This window comes from Sarcophilus harrisii, chromosome 6 (assembly GCF_902635505.1).
Source record: "Sarcophilus harrisii chromosome 6, mSarHar1.11, whole genome shotgun sequence".
In the NCBI taxonomy this organism is placed as follows: domain Eukaryota; kingdom Metazoa; phylum Chordata; class Mammalia; order Dasyuromorphia; family Dasyuridae; genus Sarcophilus; species Sarcophilus harrisii.
In genome coordinates this window covers 1,233,264-1,248,893 of record NC_045431.1, presented here as the reverse complement: position 1 = coordinate 1,248,893, position 15,630 = coordinate 1,233,264, and the positions used below count along the sequence as shown (strand labels likewise).

The following is a 15,630-nucleotide window of genomic DNA, read 5'->3' as shown; positions in this document are numbered from 1 at the left end:
AATAACAATAGAATTATAAAACAGAATCAGAGAATGCTAACTTGAAGGGACCATGATGGGACCTGAATTATAGCATCCTTTTTACTCTCACATATTGTCATGAGTCAAGAAATAATTTTCCACATGGGTCAATATATTCTATTGTAGGAATTAAAAAAAATCTTTATCATTATGAACTTGGGAAACTTGAACAGTTCCCTAAAAAAAGGGCAAAAAACAAGTCTTCGTGAGGAATCTCTACCTTGGAAAACTTGATTGTAGTGATTTTTAAAAACATATTTAAAATGTAACATGGTAATTCTAACCCTGCCTATTTGTCTCTATTACCTTCCAAACTTCCTTCTGTTCTTATGATTTTATAAATGACTCAGTGACAATATTTTCTTTTCACTTTCAAAAATATCAGTATCACTCTCTTCTTCCCTACCCCCCTTTAAAATTTTTTAGCTCTTTTCCTATTCCCAGAGCTTAGCCCAGTGCCTGGCACACAGTAAGTGCTTAATAAATTTTTATTAAATGAATGGGCATTTCCTCTAATTGCATCATCTCAATTCAGCCACACCTCCTCATCACATGCAACTTTTCTGTTTTCCATAAATTGTGTACAGAGAATTTTATTTAACATGGAGAGACCTAGATATCAGGCTAATACCAGTATCTTTAAACTCACTGTCAAGTCTAACATCTTCCCTCCACCTCCATTTCTGATGGATGGAACACCAGGTCTGAAGTCATGAAAATTCTTCTTACAAGTTCAAATCCAGCCTCGGGCACTTCCTAACTGTGCAACCTTGACCAAGCAACTTAATCTCCATGCACACTGAGTTTTTCAGCTGTCAAATGGGCCATGTGGTACCCACTCAGCCCGCCCCTTCAATAGAACACAGGCCAATTTCATTTTTATCTTGGATTTCTCAGTGTTTTTAATAGAAGTTTAATAAATGCTGCTTGAATGAATTCTCAGGAACTAATTACCTGGAGAAATTGCATAGCATCACTAAACCCAAGTTCTGTTATCTCTGGTTAGTCATATCCCTTCTTTGGGTCTCTTCTCATTCACTGTGTTGTTTTGTTTTTAAATATGTCTGAGTCTCCATGACTTTATTTTGGGTTTTCTTGGTAAATACACTGGAATGGTTGGCCATTTTTTTCTCCAGGTTATTTTACAGATGAGGAAACTGAGGTGAACAGGGCTAAGTAGACTTGCACAGGATCAATCATTCAGTAAATATCTGAGGCCAGATTTGAACTCAGAATGTCTTGACTACAGGCAAGTCACTGTACTACATTTGCCAATAATTATTTTTATCCTTTTAGTGTCACTGGTACTCAAAATCTCTCCTAGTGAAGAACTCCTGGATTAATGGCCTTAAAACTCCACCCAGTTCTAGATCTTAGCAACCACAAACATTTTTCTGAGGAATAATACAATACTTTGAAAAGTAGAAGGCAATCTGTAGATGGAAGAAATTGTGATAGAGGAAAACAATATATATAAAAAGGATGATGTTAGCCATCATCAGAGAAACAGAACAAGTGCAGTACAGTCTTACAGAGATGCATTTTCATAGTTGTGTGTGCATCAATGTACAACTATACATATCTATGTGCATTGATGTGCATGTATATTCATTTAATTAGAGCCTTCTTGGAGGAGGGAAGAAGAAGGAAAACACAGAGAATAAAGGAAAAAATACACAGCAAAGAACAAAAGAAATCCTAGAGAGAAGTAAAGATGGACATCTCTGACCACAAGGGGTAATATTTATTACATAGGCTTTCTTGAAATGGAAATTTCTTCCTTTGGTTATTGAATCCTCCCTTATCTTCTCCTGTGCACATGACTTTTTTTTTTCTTTTCCCATTCTGCGTTTAAGTTTAAAGCAAATTAATTAATTAAAAAATTAAAAGTTAAAAGGAAAAAGTCCATAAATTAAATCTCTAAAAAAGAAAAGAAAATTGAAATAGCTTTAACTCCACTAAGCCCTCATTAGTGTGCTATTTAACAGCTACAAAACACCTTCAGTTTGAATCAATCCTATTAATATATGTTAATAAGCAAAGGATAAGGGTCTCATCCAGACAAATAGGACCACTTTCCACGTGTGTCCCCACATTAACCTCTAAGATTTTCTCATCAGATTCAGAGCTGAAAAGTAAAGCCTCTAACATAGCATCCCATGGTATGCAGCCTTTGTCTCTGGTTCTGTGGTTAGGAGCTGGGTTGGTTCCACTGGAATTCAGAGAATCTGTTGTATTTTTACCCCTTCCCCTCTCTAAACACTGTATTTAGTAAATGAATATTTGAAAATGAAAATGCCCCAAGTCTATGTATCATACTACACAGAACTCCAATTTCATACTAGATTTTAAAAAATCAATAAACTAGAGAAATATATGTAGAATGTCCCTACTATTGTATTGATAAGCCTGTTTGCAAGGGGTGGGGAGCCAGGGGTCTAACTCTTAAGAGAACAAGGGTCCACATCAGCAATTTGAATTGCCATTCTTTAAAATGAAGGAAAAATGTTTTTGAGGACTTTGGGGCAATGGGGTATCTTTCTTATCTAACAGGGTAGAAAAATACAGCAGCAGTTGAATTGCAAGAAACTCACCACTATCTAAATATTTATTAATACTACCCAGGTTCCTTGAGAGGGGGGGTTATTCTCTTTTTGTCCTTGTGTCTCCCAGCACCTGCCATGGCCCTGACACATGGGTGCTTAATGAATTCTCACCGAATCCAACTGCAGGAATTCACATTTTCAGGGCCTCTCGGAGTTCGACAAGCCTTCCTGACACCGTGCCCCTTGTGTGTGTAGGAACACGCTATCAAAGTGCAATGATTGAGAAGTATAGGATTTGCACTAGTCAAGCAGTTTGCCCCCTTAGAAGGCAGAGCCAAGTCTTGTTCTTTGCATGTCTACATATAGTTCCCTGGTGCATTTTAGACACATCAGAAATACTGAAGAGAACTGAAATTTGCTTTTGTGAGTTCAAAGTTTTTTTTTCTCCCTCTTTTATTAGACATCATTGCTTCTTTGTGAAAAGCTGCTGTTATTAGCACGTACATGTCAGGAGATGATCCCTGTGAAATTTTCTCTCTAATATCCTTCACCTTCCACTAGGATCAGATAAGACAGTACTAACGTAACAGAAGCAGCTTTTCCAAAGTTGATTTTGTATATGTAGGCAACCGGCTTTCTCTCTAATCCTAATATTATTGGTCTCCAAAGTTCAGAACTCAAAAAGGCTCAGCTCCCTACCTAAATGTAATTCAATGACACTTCTGAGATTCCATTATAAAAGGTAACCGCTCAGATTCACCTGCTGGTTCCTTCAGTGGGAGCCATGTTTGAAACATTAACTCTTGTCATAAAAAAGCAGGTTTCTCAGAGCCAAGAAGCACCTCCATTTGGAAAACAAACTTGGTAGCTTGCAATAAGTCAGTGAACCATTTGTTCCCATGACCCTTAAGCCATCAGTAACTTTTACCACCTGTCTCTGGGAGATATAAATCATCTAGCAATACCCAATCCATCTCCTATAGGAGATCTGGAGGCAGATTATTTTGAAAAGTTCTATGGCAACATCTCTTAAGATGCATGCTGAAACCAAAAGTATATCTTTCTAACAATCAGAATCATGGCAAGCTGGTGGCAGAAGGAAGCTTAGGTCTTTTAGTTTACTCTTCCCTTTCTCATTTTGTGGATCAAGAAGCTAGGGACTGGTGAAAAATAACTTGTCCAAAGTCAGGTTGATAGAGTAGCCAAGAAGAGATCCGAGGTCGCCTGCCTCTTCATCCAGTGATCTTTCCATAGCAAAGCAAACAAAATGCCCAGAAAACTTGCTCTTTGGGGCAGGAGGTCATTCATAGATGTATAAAATCAAATATAAAATGGGATTGTGATGGACTCAATGGTCACTAATGTTTCTGCTAGTTTTACATCCTATTATCTTATGAACCTATGTATTCAATTCAACAAACAAATATTTAAGTTCTCCAAGGCCCTAGGGATAGGAAAACAAAGTGAAAAATCATCTTGTGTTTAGGAAAGACAGAATCACTAAAACATTGTTGGATGATCTGTGAATTATTTCAGCCATTCTTAATAGCAATTTATAGATCATGCAAATAAAGTAAATACAATGTCCTCGCACTTTGAACCAGAAATTGTGCTATATATAGCATACATAAGGGCAGGACCCCTCAGGGGGGTCCTTATAGCTATAGCTTATAACCCCAAGGAAGTCGTGGCTAAAAAGAGTCCTTATATGCTAAAGTATTATGCTGGCATTTTGGGGGTTACAAAGAAGCACAAAAAAAGATAGAGTAGATGACTACTGTTTGGGGAATGACTAAACAAATTCTGGCACATCAATAAAATGAAAAATTGTCAGGATGTAAGAAGCAAAGAATATGATGGATATCGAGAAGCACAGGAAGATTTAGATGGACTGAGGAAAAATAAAATAGAGCCAAGCAAACAACACATATAAAGACTTAGTGAGCTGTTGTTCAGCTGCATCTGACTCTTTTTGACCCCATTTGGGGATTTCTTGGCCAAGAGAGGAAGTCGTTGGCCATTTCCTTCTCCAGCTCATTTTACAATTGAAGAAACAGACAAACAGAATTAAGTGGATTGACTAGAGTCAAAGCTAGTAAGTGTTTGGAGTCACATGTTAACTCAGGGAGTTTTCCTGACTCCAGGCCCGACACTCTATGATTGCATCCCCCTAGCTGCCCTCACATAAAGACTACAACAACATAAATATAAAGATCAACCACAAAATAATTAAAGATTAATGTTTCAGGATCATAAAGGCAAAGATGACCCCCAAATAGAAGTCTGAAAAATCCTCTTCCCTCCCTCATATTCCTCTGAAGAGCTGGGGGATGAGAAACATTGCATGTATTATTCTATTTCTTTCATATATTGATTGAAGGAAAAAACCAGCAAAACCATTCTTTTTCTTAAAAAGAACAACAACAAACGTATAAGCCAAAGAATAATTCTCTGTGGACATGCACAAAGTGGGAAAGAAGAAGAAATCTAAGTGACGAGAAAAGAAAGCTAGTGGTGAGAGAAATAGAGGGAAGGAGATGCATGGAGATGGGAGAAGACCTAGGAACCAAGCATAGGGGAAAGAAGATGACAAGGGAAGGGACAAGGATGATTTTGTTGTCATATGCCTGAGGGACTAGAAAGGTGGTGGTCCCTGCAACAGGAACAGGCAGACTGAAAGGAGGAACGGCTCTGGGGGTCAGCAAGAATTTTCTGTTTGTCATGATGAATTAGAAATGCACATGGGCCACTGAGGGTCGCAAGTATTTGATGATCCAGGACTACAACTCAGGAGAAAAATTAGGGTTAGCAATGATCTGCATCCAGATAAATGAACCCCCAGAACTAGATGGGCTCCTTGAAAAGGGAAGCTTTGGAGAACAGTGGAGAGGGCCAAGGATGAAGCCTTGGGAGAATTCACATGGGAACCTCGCCACTATTTCTAATGCTATTTCCATAGAGAAATGTAGTGAAGGAACCCATGATTCCTTCCCTGCCAAGTGATCTTCTCCTCCCCAATTTTCTCCCACTACTTTGCCAACCCTCCTCTGAATTCATCTCCTTCTGCCTTAGAATTCCAGGATTTGAATCTGAGCCTGCGAACCCAACTCCAGTGGTATCAAAGCTGGTTGAAATGAAACAAATTGTTCCTCCACACAAGTTATAGAATGTGTCCCGCAAGCTGAAGCTCAGAGTCCCAAGGCACCAAGCCCCAGCACATTTATAGAAACCCAACTGGGCTACTTTGTACATTTAAAGGCCTTCAGTTTGACACTTAATTGCTGTCAGGGATGCATGTCATCCCTCAATAGCTCAAACACTGTGTGGGAGACCAGCTCTAGAGATACGGAGGAAGATCCCTGTGAAACACCGAATACAACAAATTACAGTATTGCTTTTACCTTTGCCTTTTCTTGTCCTCTTACAGTCAAAAGCGCCTTCAGCTGGGTTTTGTTCTAGGAAACAGGGGGAAAAAAAGATTGATCAGTATTCTGGTAGATGAAATCTTGCCCATATAATTTTGATGGCAAAGATAGGAGGCCCTTAAGGGAAATAGAGTAAAAGGAGTGTTGATTTTAGAATCAGAGAACCTGCCTTCAGATTTGTGTGACCTCAGACCAACTTTCTCACTTGGTTTTCTAAGTAGTAAAATAATGGGGCTGGATTTATTATTATAAGATTATATGATTGTAATCATATAATTAGATTATATGTGATTATGATAGATTATAACTGGGATTATATGACAACTGCCTTAGAGGCGTAAGGGAACTTGGAATCCCTTTCCCTGAATGAGGGAGATTTGAGATGAGAAGTTGAGCCCGAGAGACATTAAATAACATAATCCAGATCACTCAGGGTATGAGGGCCAAAGCCTGCATTGGAACTCGCCTTTTTTGACTCATCCAGCACACGCCAACAGTGACAAGATCTCTATTAAAGCTCCGGCTCAATGGCCCCATAGCCAAAGAAAGTGGAATTCAAAGCTTATCATGGAAGGAAATTCAAATCACAAAATGTCAGAACCAGAATCAAGAACTCCAGTGATGGGAGGATTTAGCTCTCTTCCATTCCAACTGTGGCCATATGATGCTGGGCCTGGATTCAAGCAGACCTGAACTTCAAACTGGCCTAAACACTTCCTAGCTGTGTGCTCCTGGGCTAGTCAGTTAACTCCTTTTTACCTCAGTTTTCTCAGCTATACAATGGAGACAATAATAGAACTACTCCCAACCATTTCTGAGATAAAAATGAGATATCTGTAAAGTACCTAGCACAATACCTGGCATACAGTAGGTGCTAAGGACAAAGGTCAGCCATTATTACATAGAAAAAGAATCTCAATTCCCTTCAGTGCTTCCCAGCCAAAAAGCATTCTGAATCTCCTGTGCGAAATGAGACAACAAATGAGTGGGAAAGGGTCAGCATTCGACTTGGATGTTCATAGGATTAATTACTTTTATCAACAACACTTTTTGGTCTGCTCACTAAATTCAATTCTGACTTAAAAAAAACTCTAACTCAAGGCAAAGTGCCAGACATTTCCAGATGACAGCTTCTTTCCTCCTAGGTGCACAAGCCCATGTGGCATGCAAAATCATTCCTACATTAATAATTAATAGGTACAAGAACCACAGCTAACGATGGCCTGAAATTAAAGCTGGGGATTTTTTAGCTTTAAGCAAAATCCTTGGGTTTGGACTTGGATGCTTGGGGACCAAACACCGAGGAGGAGCTTAGTTTGGCTTCTCTCTTTCAAATATTTGATTCTGCAATTGCATAAAAGCAGACAAGAAAGACAGAGCAATTAGGATCTTCTGGGCAGCATCAGAAAGGAAATGACAATATCTCTGGGGCCCAAGGACCTTGATTTCAATGTTAAACCTCTTACTACGTCTCTGAACTCAGCCAGGTTCCTTCAGCTCTTTTTTAAAATGAGGGCAGAGGGGACAAATTTGGTTATCCTTAGGATTCCTTCTTTTTCTAAATCATAACTTCCTCTAAATGGGGAGTCATTATGAAAGGAGCAGAAACTATCCAATTTAAGAAGAAGACAACTAACTTATTTAATTAGAGTCCTTGACGGGCTATCTTGTGTCATCTCTGTAGTACCCAAGAAGCAGTGAATGCCAGAGCAAGAAGGGATCTTCTAGAGAGAGGTATCCATCCAGTCCTGGTTTCATGGATGAGACTTCAAGGCGCAGGGAGAAAGAATTTGCCTGTGATTGCAAAACTGGCTGGGAGTCAGAACCACAGCCTTTAAATCCAGCTCTATTTCTAACCCTTTGTGGCAGAAATGCCAGTAGTAAGGATTCATGGAAATTGATCATTCTCAGGGCACCCCATGAAAGAGAAGGCCCAAGATCAAATTCAAATGTGGGTTCAAGACCCATCTCCAGCTGGGCAATACAGCACAGGAAATGAGGGTTTCTGACAGAACAAGAAAAACCAAGCCCCAACCATGTATCCGTATCTATGGGTGCCCGTAAGTTGATCTTCTTTCTTTTACTCATAAAACCAGGACAATTTTACCTATACCAGCTGTCACACAGGGTAAACTGTTACAAGGCAAATCAAGTGAGAAGATACTCAAAAATGTACGGAGGAATATGCACAATTCTACAAATGTCAAGGACTACTGTTTTCCTTGTTGAAGCCTCTTAGGTACCTCTCTACAGGCACTTTAAAAGCACACAATTGAACGAGCACCTATTAATGTCTACTGTTTGTAAGGCACGAGAGGTCTCTGGTCCTCCTCAAAACCAAAGATCAATCATAAGCCAAAAGGAAAAATCCCAAAAGCCACGTACCAGTGATGGGCTCTGAAAGGTCAGCTGGGCAGGGAGACTCAGAATCTTGCCATCTCCAGCTTCTTTGGCTGTCAGCCGAGCGCGGTAACTGACTGTGTAGACATCACCAGCTGTTGAAACAGAGCAAAAGAAAGACCATTAGAAGCACTGGACACAAAATAAGTTGTCCGTTTCCCACCAGCCTCCTTCATCCCAGAGGTTGAAGTTCATAATAATGCAACTCTCTTAGCCAGTCTTAGCAGCAGAAAAAGCCTTTCAAGTCTGACTGACAGCTGACTCTGGCTCCCAAGGAAAGAAAACAAGTCACATTTTGTTCTCCATCAGCATTGACAGGGCTTGTGGTGCCCAGAAAAACATCCCTGAAGCTTTGTAAATAATTCAAATTAAAACTCCCAGTGAGGCTTTGAAGGGGACTGGGCTGTGGGAGCAGTGGTGGGTTAGTGGAGTGAGCTTTAGCCTTAGAGCCAGAGTATTAAAGCCATAGTCCTGGGGCTGCCCAGGATTTAGGAGTCAAGACCTTAAACCAGCCTCCACAGCTCTAGAAGCCCTCATTTCCTCTTCAGTAAATGAATGGTTGAACTAAATCATCATTAAGAGCCTTTCCATCTCTATTATTACGATTAGGTGGTTCAGAGGCTGGATGACTTGGATCCGAGATGCCAGAGAAACAATTCCTGCACAAAATGGAATGCTTCGTTGGCTAACCTCAAAGATTGTCCACCTGTGAGATCCAGTGTATGGGTAATCTGTCAGTAGGAGAGCCTGGGATCTGAATCCTGATCACACTCACTGGTTGCATTACATGCAAAGTTTTCAGCATTCGCCCTTACAAAATTTTGTGTGGCAAATTATTCTCCCTCTCTCCCTTCCTCCCCCTCCCCAGGACAGGACACAATCTGATACAGGCTAAACATGAAATTCTTCTCAACATCTTTCCATATTAATCATTCTGTGCTAGAAAACTCAAATCAAAAGAGAAAAGTGAGAAAACAACCAAACAAAAACAACAGAAAAAAAAGGTGAAAATACTATGCTTTGATGCTTCCCTCTCTCCCTCTCCCTGTCTCATGGCTCTTTCCATCTTAAGTCTATTGGAATTGCCTTCAATCATCTCATTATTGAGAAGAGCAGAGTCCATCACAGGTGATCATTACATAAGCTTGCTATTGCTGTGTATAATGTTCTCTTGATTCTGCTTACTTCACTAAGCATAAGTTCATAAAAGTCTTTCTAGGCTTTTCTAAAATCATCCTGTTCATCAGTTCTTATAAAATAATAAGGTTCCATTACACACAAATACCATCACTTATTCAGCCATTCCCCCACTGATGGGCTTCCATTCAATTTCCAGTTCTCTGCCACTACAAAAAGGGCTGCTAGGTTGTGTTACTTTGAACAAATAAACCTTGAGAGACTCAGTTTCCTCATTTGTAAAATGAAGCTAATAATACTAGAGGTTTCCCACAGTACAGAGGTTCCTCTCAGTACTATATAAATAAAAATTCACAAGAATGTGGATTAAAATTGGATTGATTTATAGAATTACACAAATCTACAAGCAATGTACTAATATTAAAAAAGTATTAGAATAGTAATTGGGAAACTTGTATTTTATTCCCGGCTTTGTCACCTTTCATGAGAGGGGGTAAGTCACAGCCTTTTTGAACTGTCTCATCTTTACAAAGTATATAATATTCTAACCCTGTTCTCTCCTTCTCCTATATTACATGCCACAAATTGGAATAATCCCAGAAGATTATGATGAGAAAAACTTTTGGGACTTGGGAAGGGTTATAGAAAAAATTCCTCAAATTTGCAAAGGGCTCTAAGATTTACAAACTGATTTTCCCCAGTAGCAGTGCCATGAAAAAAGCAATATAAGTATAATGGTCTCCGTTTTCCAGATGAAGACATGGTGCCTCAGAGAGCTTAGCCAAGCTCACAAATGCTTCATAGACAGAATTTTATCCCGCCCCCCTGGAAGCCATATCTGGGACACTGGATGTAGAATCCGAGGACATGAGTTTGGATACCATCTCTCCTCTTTGTCATCTGTGTGTGACCTGAAGATGGTCACTTGTTTGGTCTTCATTTTCCTCATCTGCAAATTTATCAGGTTAATGTGATAGTTTGCAGGGGTCAGTAACTTGATTTTAAAAAAGAATGTTGCTATGACTGTGCTTGAATATAAACTTATTTTGCCCCAAATACCATTTATTTTCATTTAGATAATTACAATTGTTCTGACTAGGGGTCCATAGATTCAATAGATGGTCAAAAGAGTTCCATGATACCAAAAACATTTAAAACTCCAAATGGATAGAGATGTAGATTTGGAGTCAGGGGAAATGGGTTGAAATTTTACGTCTACCATTTGGATAAGTCACTTAAGCTGTTCTGAGTCATAGTTTTCTCATTAATAAAATGAGATGGTAAACATAGATGATCTCTAAATTCTTTTCTAAATCCCTTATCATGATGCCCATTATTTTCAATCTAAATCTTATTGTCCATGACTCCAGATCTAGAGAACTATTATGTATAAAGTATCTACCATGAATATCACAATAGACCCTTGACCACCATCCCTTGGTAATTCCTTTTACATTCTTCCTCTCTCTTCATGAGGAAAGAGTAGCCAGGCCCCTAACGATTTTTCAGCAGTTGTTGCCAAACCACACAATGGTTCCAATTTGTCAAACCAAGTGAATTGTGTAAGTTGGATTTGTTTCATGAATCATGAGTTTATTTTTCTTAGTGAATCTGCATGTTGTACTGTGGGCTCAATTCCAACTTTTCTTTGCCAAAGGCTTCGATCCTTAACCTGAGAATCAGTAGAGCCTCCAATATTTCCATATTCTAATCTATTTATGACCCAGAATGCTGCTTATAATCTATATGACTCTAGAGAAACCATTTAACCATTGTGAGGCTAATTTCCTTCAGCTGTACAATGTTGATGATACAATTTGTTCCAATTCACAGAGTATTAATGAAAATCAAGGCAATGTACATAAATTGATGTATATGCTACAAAGTTGAGATGTGATTGTCAGCTATTAGAAAGTGTTATTATAACCAAATGAGGCATTTGTGAGTGTAAATGAAACTACTTCATGAATTATTTTTAAATATGTAAAAAAAGTTTGGATGTTATCAGTGCATTTAGAGATGAATGTTGCAAAAAGAACTTAAAGCTATTTTTATTCATTTTTTTCTCCTCTGCTTTGTTATTAAAACTGCTACAAGTTGAGGAAAATGGGTAATTTAAAAAAAAATTTCCTAAAACAAGGTAGATAGAGGAAAATTAGAAGATTGTGTTAAACTATTTTACCAGCATAATCTTTAGGAAACACTAAAATGTATACATATTTTCTCATTAAGAGATGAATTCCTTTTTTTCTATCCCCATAGTTAGCCAAACTTCTAACCAGATTGCAAAGTATTCTGTGTGATGATATATTGAACCAGTTGTGTACATAGAGCTGGCAGCACCTTAAGAATATATAGTCCAACTTCCTCAGTTTGCATATGAGTGCACTGACCTGACAAGGAAAGAGAAAGGATGTACCCCAAATCACGAGATTACATCAAAGTCACCATTTAAATCCTGGTTTCTGACAGCAAAGTCAAATCTTCATTCTATTATAATACATGGTTTATATTTGAGAGAATAAACAGAATAGAAAATGGCATGATTATCAACTATAAGAAAGAAAAAAGCTTGCTGTTGAAATGTACAGATGTCAAACTGGAAGAGATAGCTAATACCTTTGGTGACAGAGGCAGAATCCAAGACAGATTGTTGGGTCAAATCTAATCCTATTACCATTAATAGTGAAAAATGTCACGTTAAACTTAGGTTCAAAAAAATCAACTTAGCAAACTCCACACAAGAAGGACATGGGGGGATGGCAAGTTCACCAAAGTAAAAAAAAATAATGAAGTAGTGTTTTAATGTATGTCAAACTCAAATTGAATCAATAATGTGACACTACAGCCATGGAAACTCATGCAAATGTGCGCTGCAGTAAGAAAACCAATAGTATCTCTAATAAAGAAGCGCTAGTTCTTCAGTACTTGGCCCAGCATAAACCATTGATTTCATTCCATAAGTTATTTATTGTTGTAGGGAGAAAGAATTCCCTCTACCACTGCCAATCAGCATATAGCACAATGTCTGGCACATGCGTTCAGTCATTTCAGTCACATCTGGCTCTCTGTGACCCCACTTGGGGTTTTCTTGACAAAGGCACTGGGGTGATTGGCCATTTCCTCCTCCAGCTCACTTTATAGATGAGGAACTGGGGCAAACAGGGTGAGTGACTTAGGGTCACATAGCCAGATTTGAACTCAGGAAGATGGATCTTCCCATCTTTACGCCTGACATTGTACCCAAAGAGCCATCTAGTTGGTACAGAGCAGATGCTCAATAAAGGTTTATTGGTTATTGATTGAATGATAAGAATCAGCTTGCAAAACAAGAGTCTTAAAGTGTCCTGGGGAACTGAAGTTGGGACTTTCCCAGGCTCCCCCAACCAATGGGTATCACAAGGAGAAATGGAACCCAGGTTTTCTGGCCCAAGGTCAGTTCTTGATCACTTCATGTTGCTCTCCAGTCATACCTAGAATACCTGTAAGTACTAGATGCTACTTTTGGAAGGTCAGTGGATGATAGCATTTGAGATCTGGAACTGGAAAGTATCAGCAGAAGCTGTGGAATCAAACACCGTGAGGAGTGACATGACTTGTGCATGGTTGTCAGTCATTGCTCCAATTACAACAACCCTGATGGCATAATGGGGAGGACGAATAGTGAGCAAAGACATTGTTCTTTCAAGTTTGCAAAGGGCTTTGCAATGTAATGTATAAAATCTACTGGCTAATAGATAATCTATACATTATCTAATATGTAAAATATAGAATAGCGAACATCTGCAAAACTATTGAATCAGAAATTGGATTGCTGGCTTACTCAAATGGGGAATTTTAGTTTACAGAGGACAAAATGTAAAGTTCTCTCCAAACGTCTGAAGGACTGCCTTAGGGGAAAAGTCTTACCAGACTTGTTCTTGCTTGGCCCAGGAAAGCAGGATTAGATCAAGGGAGAAGAGATACAGAAAGGCAGTTTTGTTCTTACTTTCATCAAGTAAATTCAAATATTTTTTTTATCAAGTTCCTAACTTCCTGATAATTTTATTTCTACCTCAGTGGAATAGACTGTCCAGAGTTGCAGCGAGTTAGATCTCCCCTTCTCAGAGGTCTTCAAGCAAAGACTCAAGTATCACTGAGGGATTTGTAGATGGGATTCTGGTTTGTCCGGGTACTGGAATGGAATAAATGGTTTCTGAGGAGATCCTGTGATAATGGCATGTTAATAAGCTAGATTTTGTGGCTAATTCAGAATTAACACTGACTGACCCTCATTCTTTTTCAGGAGCTGAGCATAAGTTGACATGCTCAACATCTCAGGGTCATAATTATGAACTGTGAACAAAATCTGGATAACCATTTGCCAGGTTCTACAGAAGGAATGACACTTCAGGCATAAACTAGATTAGATGCGTTTAGAATAACATTCATTTGTGAGAAGGACACATTTTTTATTGCTCATACTAACAATTTATATTGTCTCTCTATATGAGGGTTAGAGAGGTGAAGGATGGCTAGTTGGATGTTGGTATTTTAAGTTTTTTTTTCTTTTAGTTAAATCCCTAATGTTTCTTTTCCAACCTACTTTTCTGGCTCCAGTTCATAAAATTAATTCTTATGTATTTCACGTTTGAGCCAAAATAGCCTCCTTTCTGCTTCCCAAACATATTTTTGAAATACTCTTTTTGTTTCTGTTTTTTTTTCATTTTATTTAACTCTGAACTTAACACCAAATAAAAATACATTTTCATGTACATGGTAGAACTGAAGTAGGACTACATGAAATGCTTAATTTCCATTATGTACAGTTTGCTTTTCTTTTTAGGCATATAATTAAAAGTGCTACTTCCAAAGTTTCCTATTTGTCTGTGATTACTTCTGGCCTTCCTTGGGGTCATTTTATATGCATTTGTTAAAAATTTGCTATGATAATTGTGAAAATATGTATAGGAAAATGGTAAATATTTAATATAATATTTAGATTATTGCTGTCTAGAGGAGAGAGAAAAATTTTGAGCACAGGAGCGAAAGCTGAAAATTAGCTATGCATAGGTTTTGAAAACAAAAAGCTAAAAAAAGAAATATGCTTAATTCCAATAGATTTGGGATAGAAAGAAGTCCTGTATATCCAGAAGGAGGACTATGGAGACTGAATGTAGATCAAAGCATAGGATTTTATCCTTTTTATTTGTTTGTTTTTGCTTTATTGTGGTTTTCCCCTTTTGGTTTGATTTTTTTCTTGAACAATATAACAAATATGTTTCAAAAAATTGCACTTATTTAACCTATATTAGATTGCTGTCTTGTGGTACAGAGAGGTAAGGGAGACAATTTGGAATGCCACGTTTGACAAAATGAATGTTGAAATCTAACTTTACATGTATTTGGAAAAATAAAATACTCTTGAAAATTTTAAATAAAGTTAGTGATCAAGATAACTGGAGATGACCCTGGTTTTTCAGATGAGGAAACTGAGGCAAATAGGGTTAAATGACTTGCCCAAACCACATATCTTGTGTTGAAGGCCAGAAGTGAACCCAGGAAGATAAATCTTGACTCCAGGACTGGAATTCTGGCCTTTTTGCTCATTTTAGGCACATAAAATAAATGTTTAGTGACCATCAACCTCTTTCAACCTTAATTTTTTTATGTGTATAATGAATAGCAATCATTTCACCAGGTATTGTGAGGATCAAATGAGATAAGATAGGTAAAATGCTTGCCAAAATTTTGCAGAACCATATAAATGCCATTATTTTTGAGTAGAAAAGACAATGGATCTAAAATCTTTGGGCCCAAATGTGAATCTTGACTCCAATTTGTATCATTTGTATGATCTTATCATTTCAGGGCTTTTATTTCCTTTTCTGTAAAATGAGATTGCTTCTAAAAATCTATAAAGAAGGCTTTTTTCTCTTCTTAAAAAAAAAAAGAAAAAAAAAAGAAATATACCAAAGGAAACAAAACAAGTTCCTAAGATGGCGTACCTAGTTTTAGACCTGCTTCTGTGGCCTCTGTCTCAGGAGGTGTGGCAGGCTGGACTTCAGTGTCTGGGACTCACATTTGGTCACTCTACAGATCTGAGTTCTTAGTCCTCCCCA

General features: G+C 38.2%; 1 protein-coding gene across 2 annotated transcripts in view; it reads right to left on the bottom strand.

Moving 5' to 3' along the window:
- The window catches only part of EVC2 (EvC ciliary complex subunit 2), a 157,463-nt gene that overhangs the window by 111,786 nt on the left and 30,047 nt on the right, over positions 1 to 15,630 (bottom strand). For both annotated transcript variants that reach the window (XM_031943199.1, XM_031943200.1), the window contains exons 6-7: positions 8,378 to 8,487; positions 5,969 to 6,022 (exon numbers count right to left, since the gene is read on the bottom strand). In XM_031943199.1, coding sequence (XP_031799059.1) covers positions 5,969 to 6,022; positions 8,378 to 8,487 — 164 coding nt within the window. The remainder of the gene's footprint in view (positions 1 to 5,968; positions 6,023 to 8,377; positions 8,488 to 15,630) is intronic.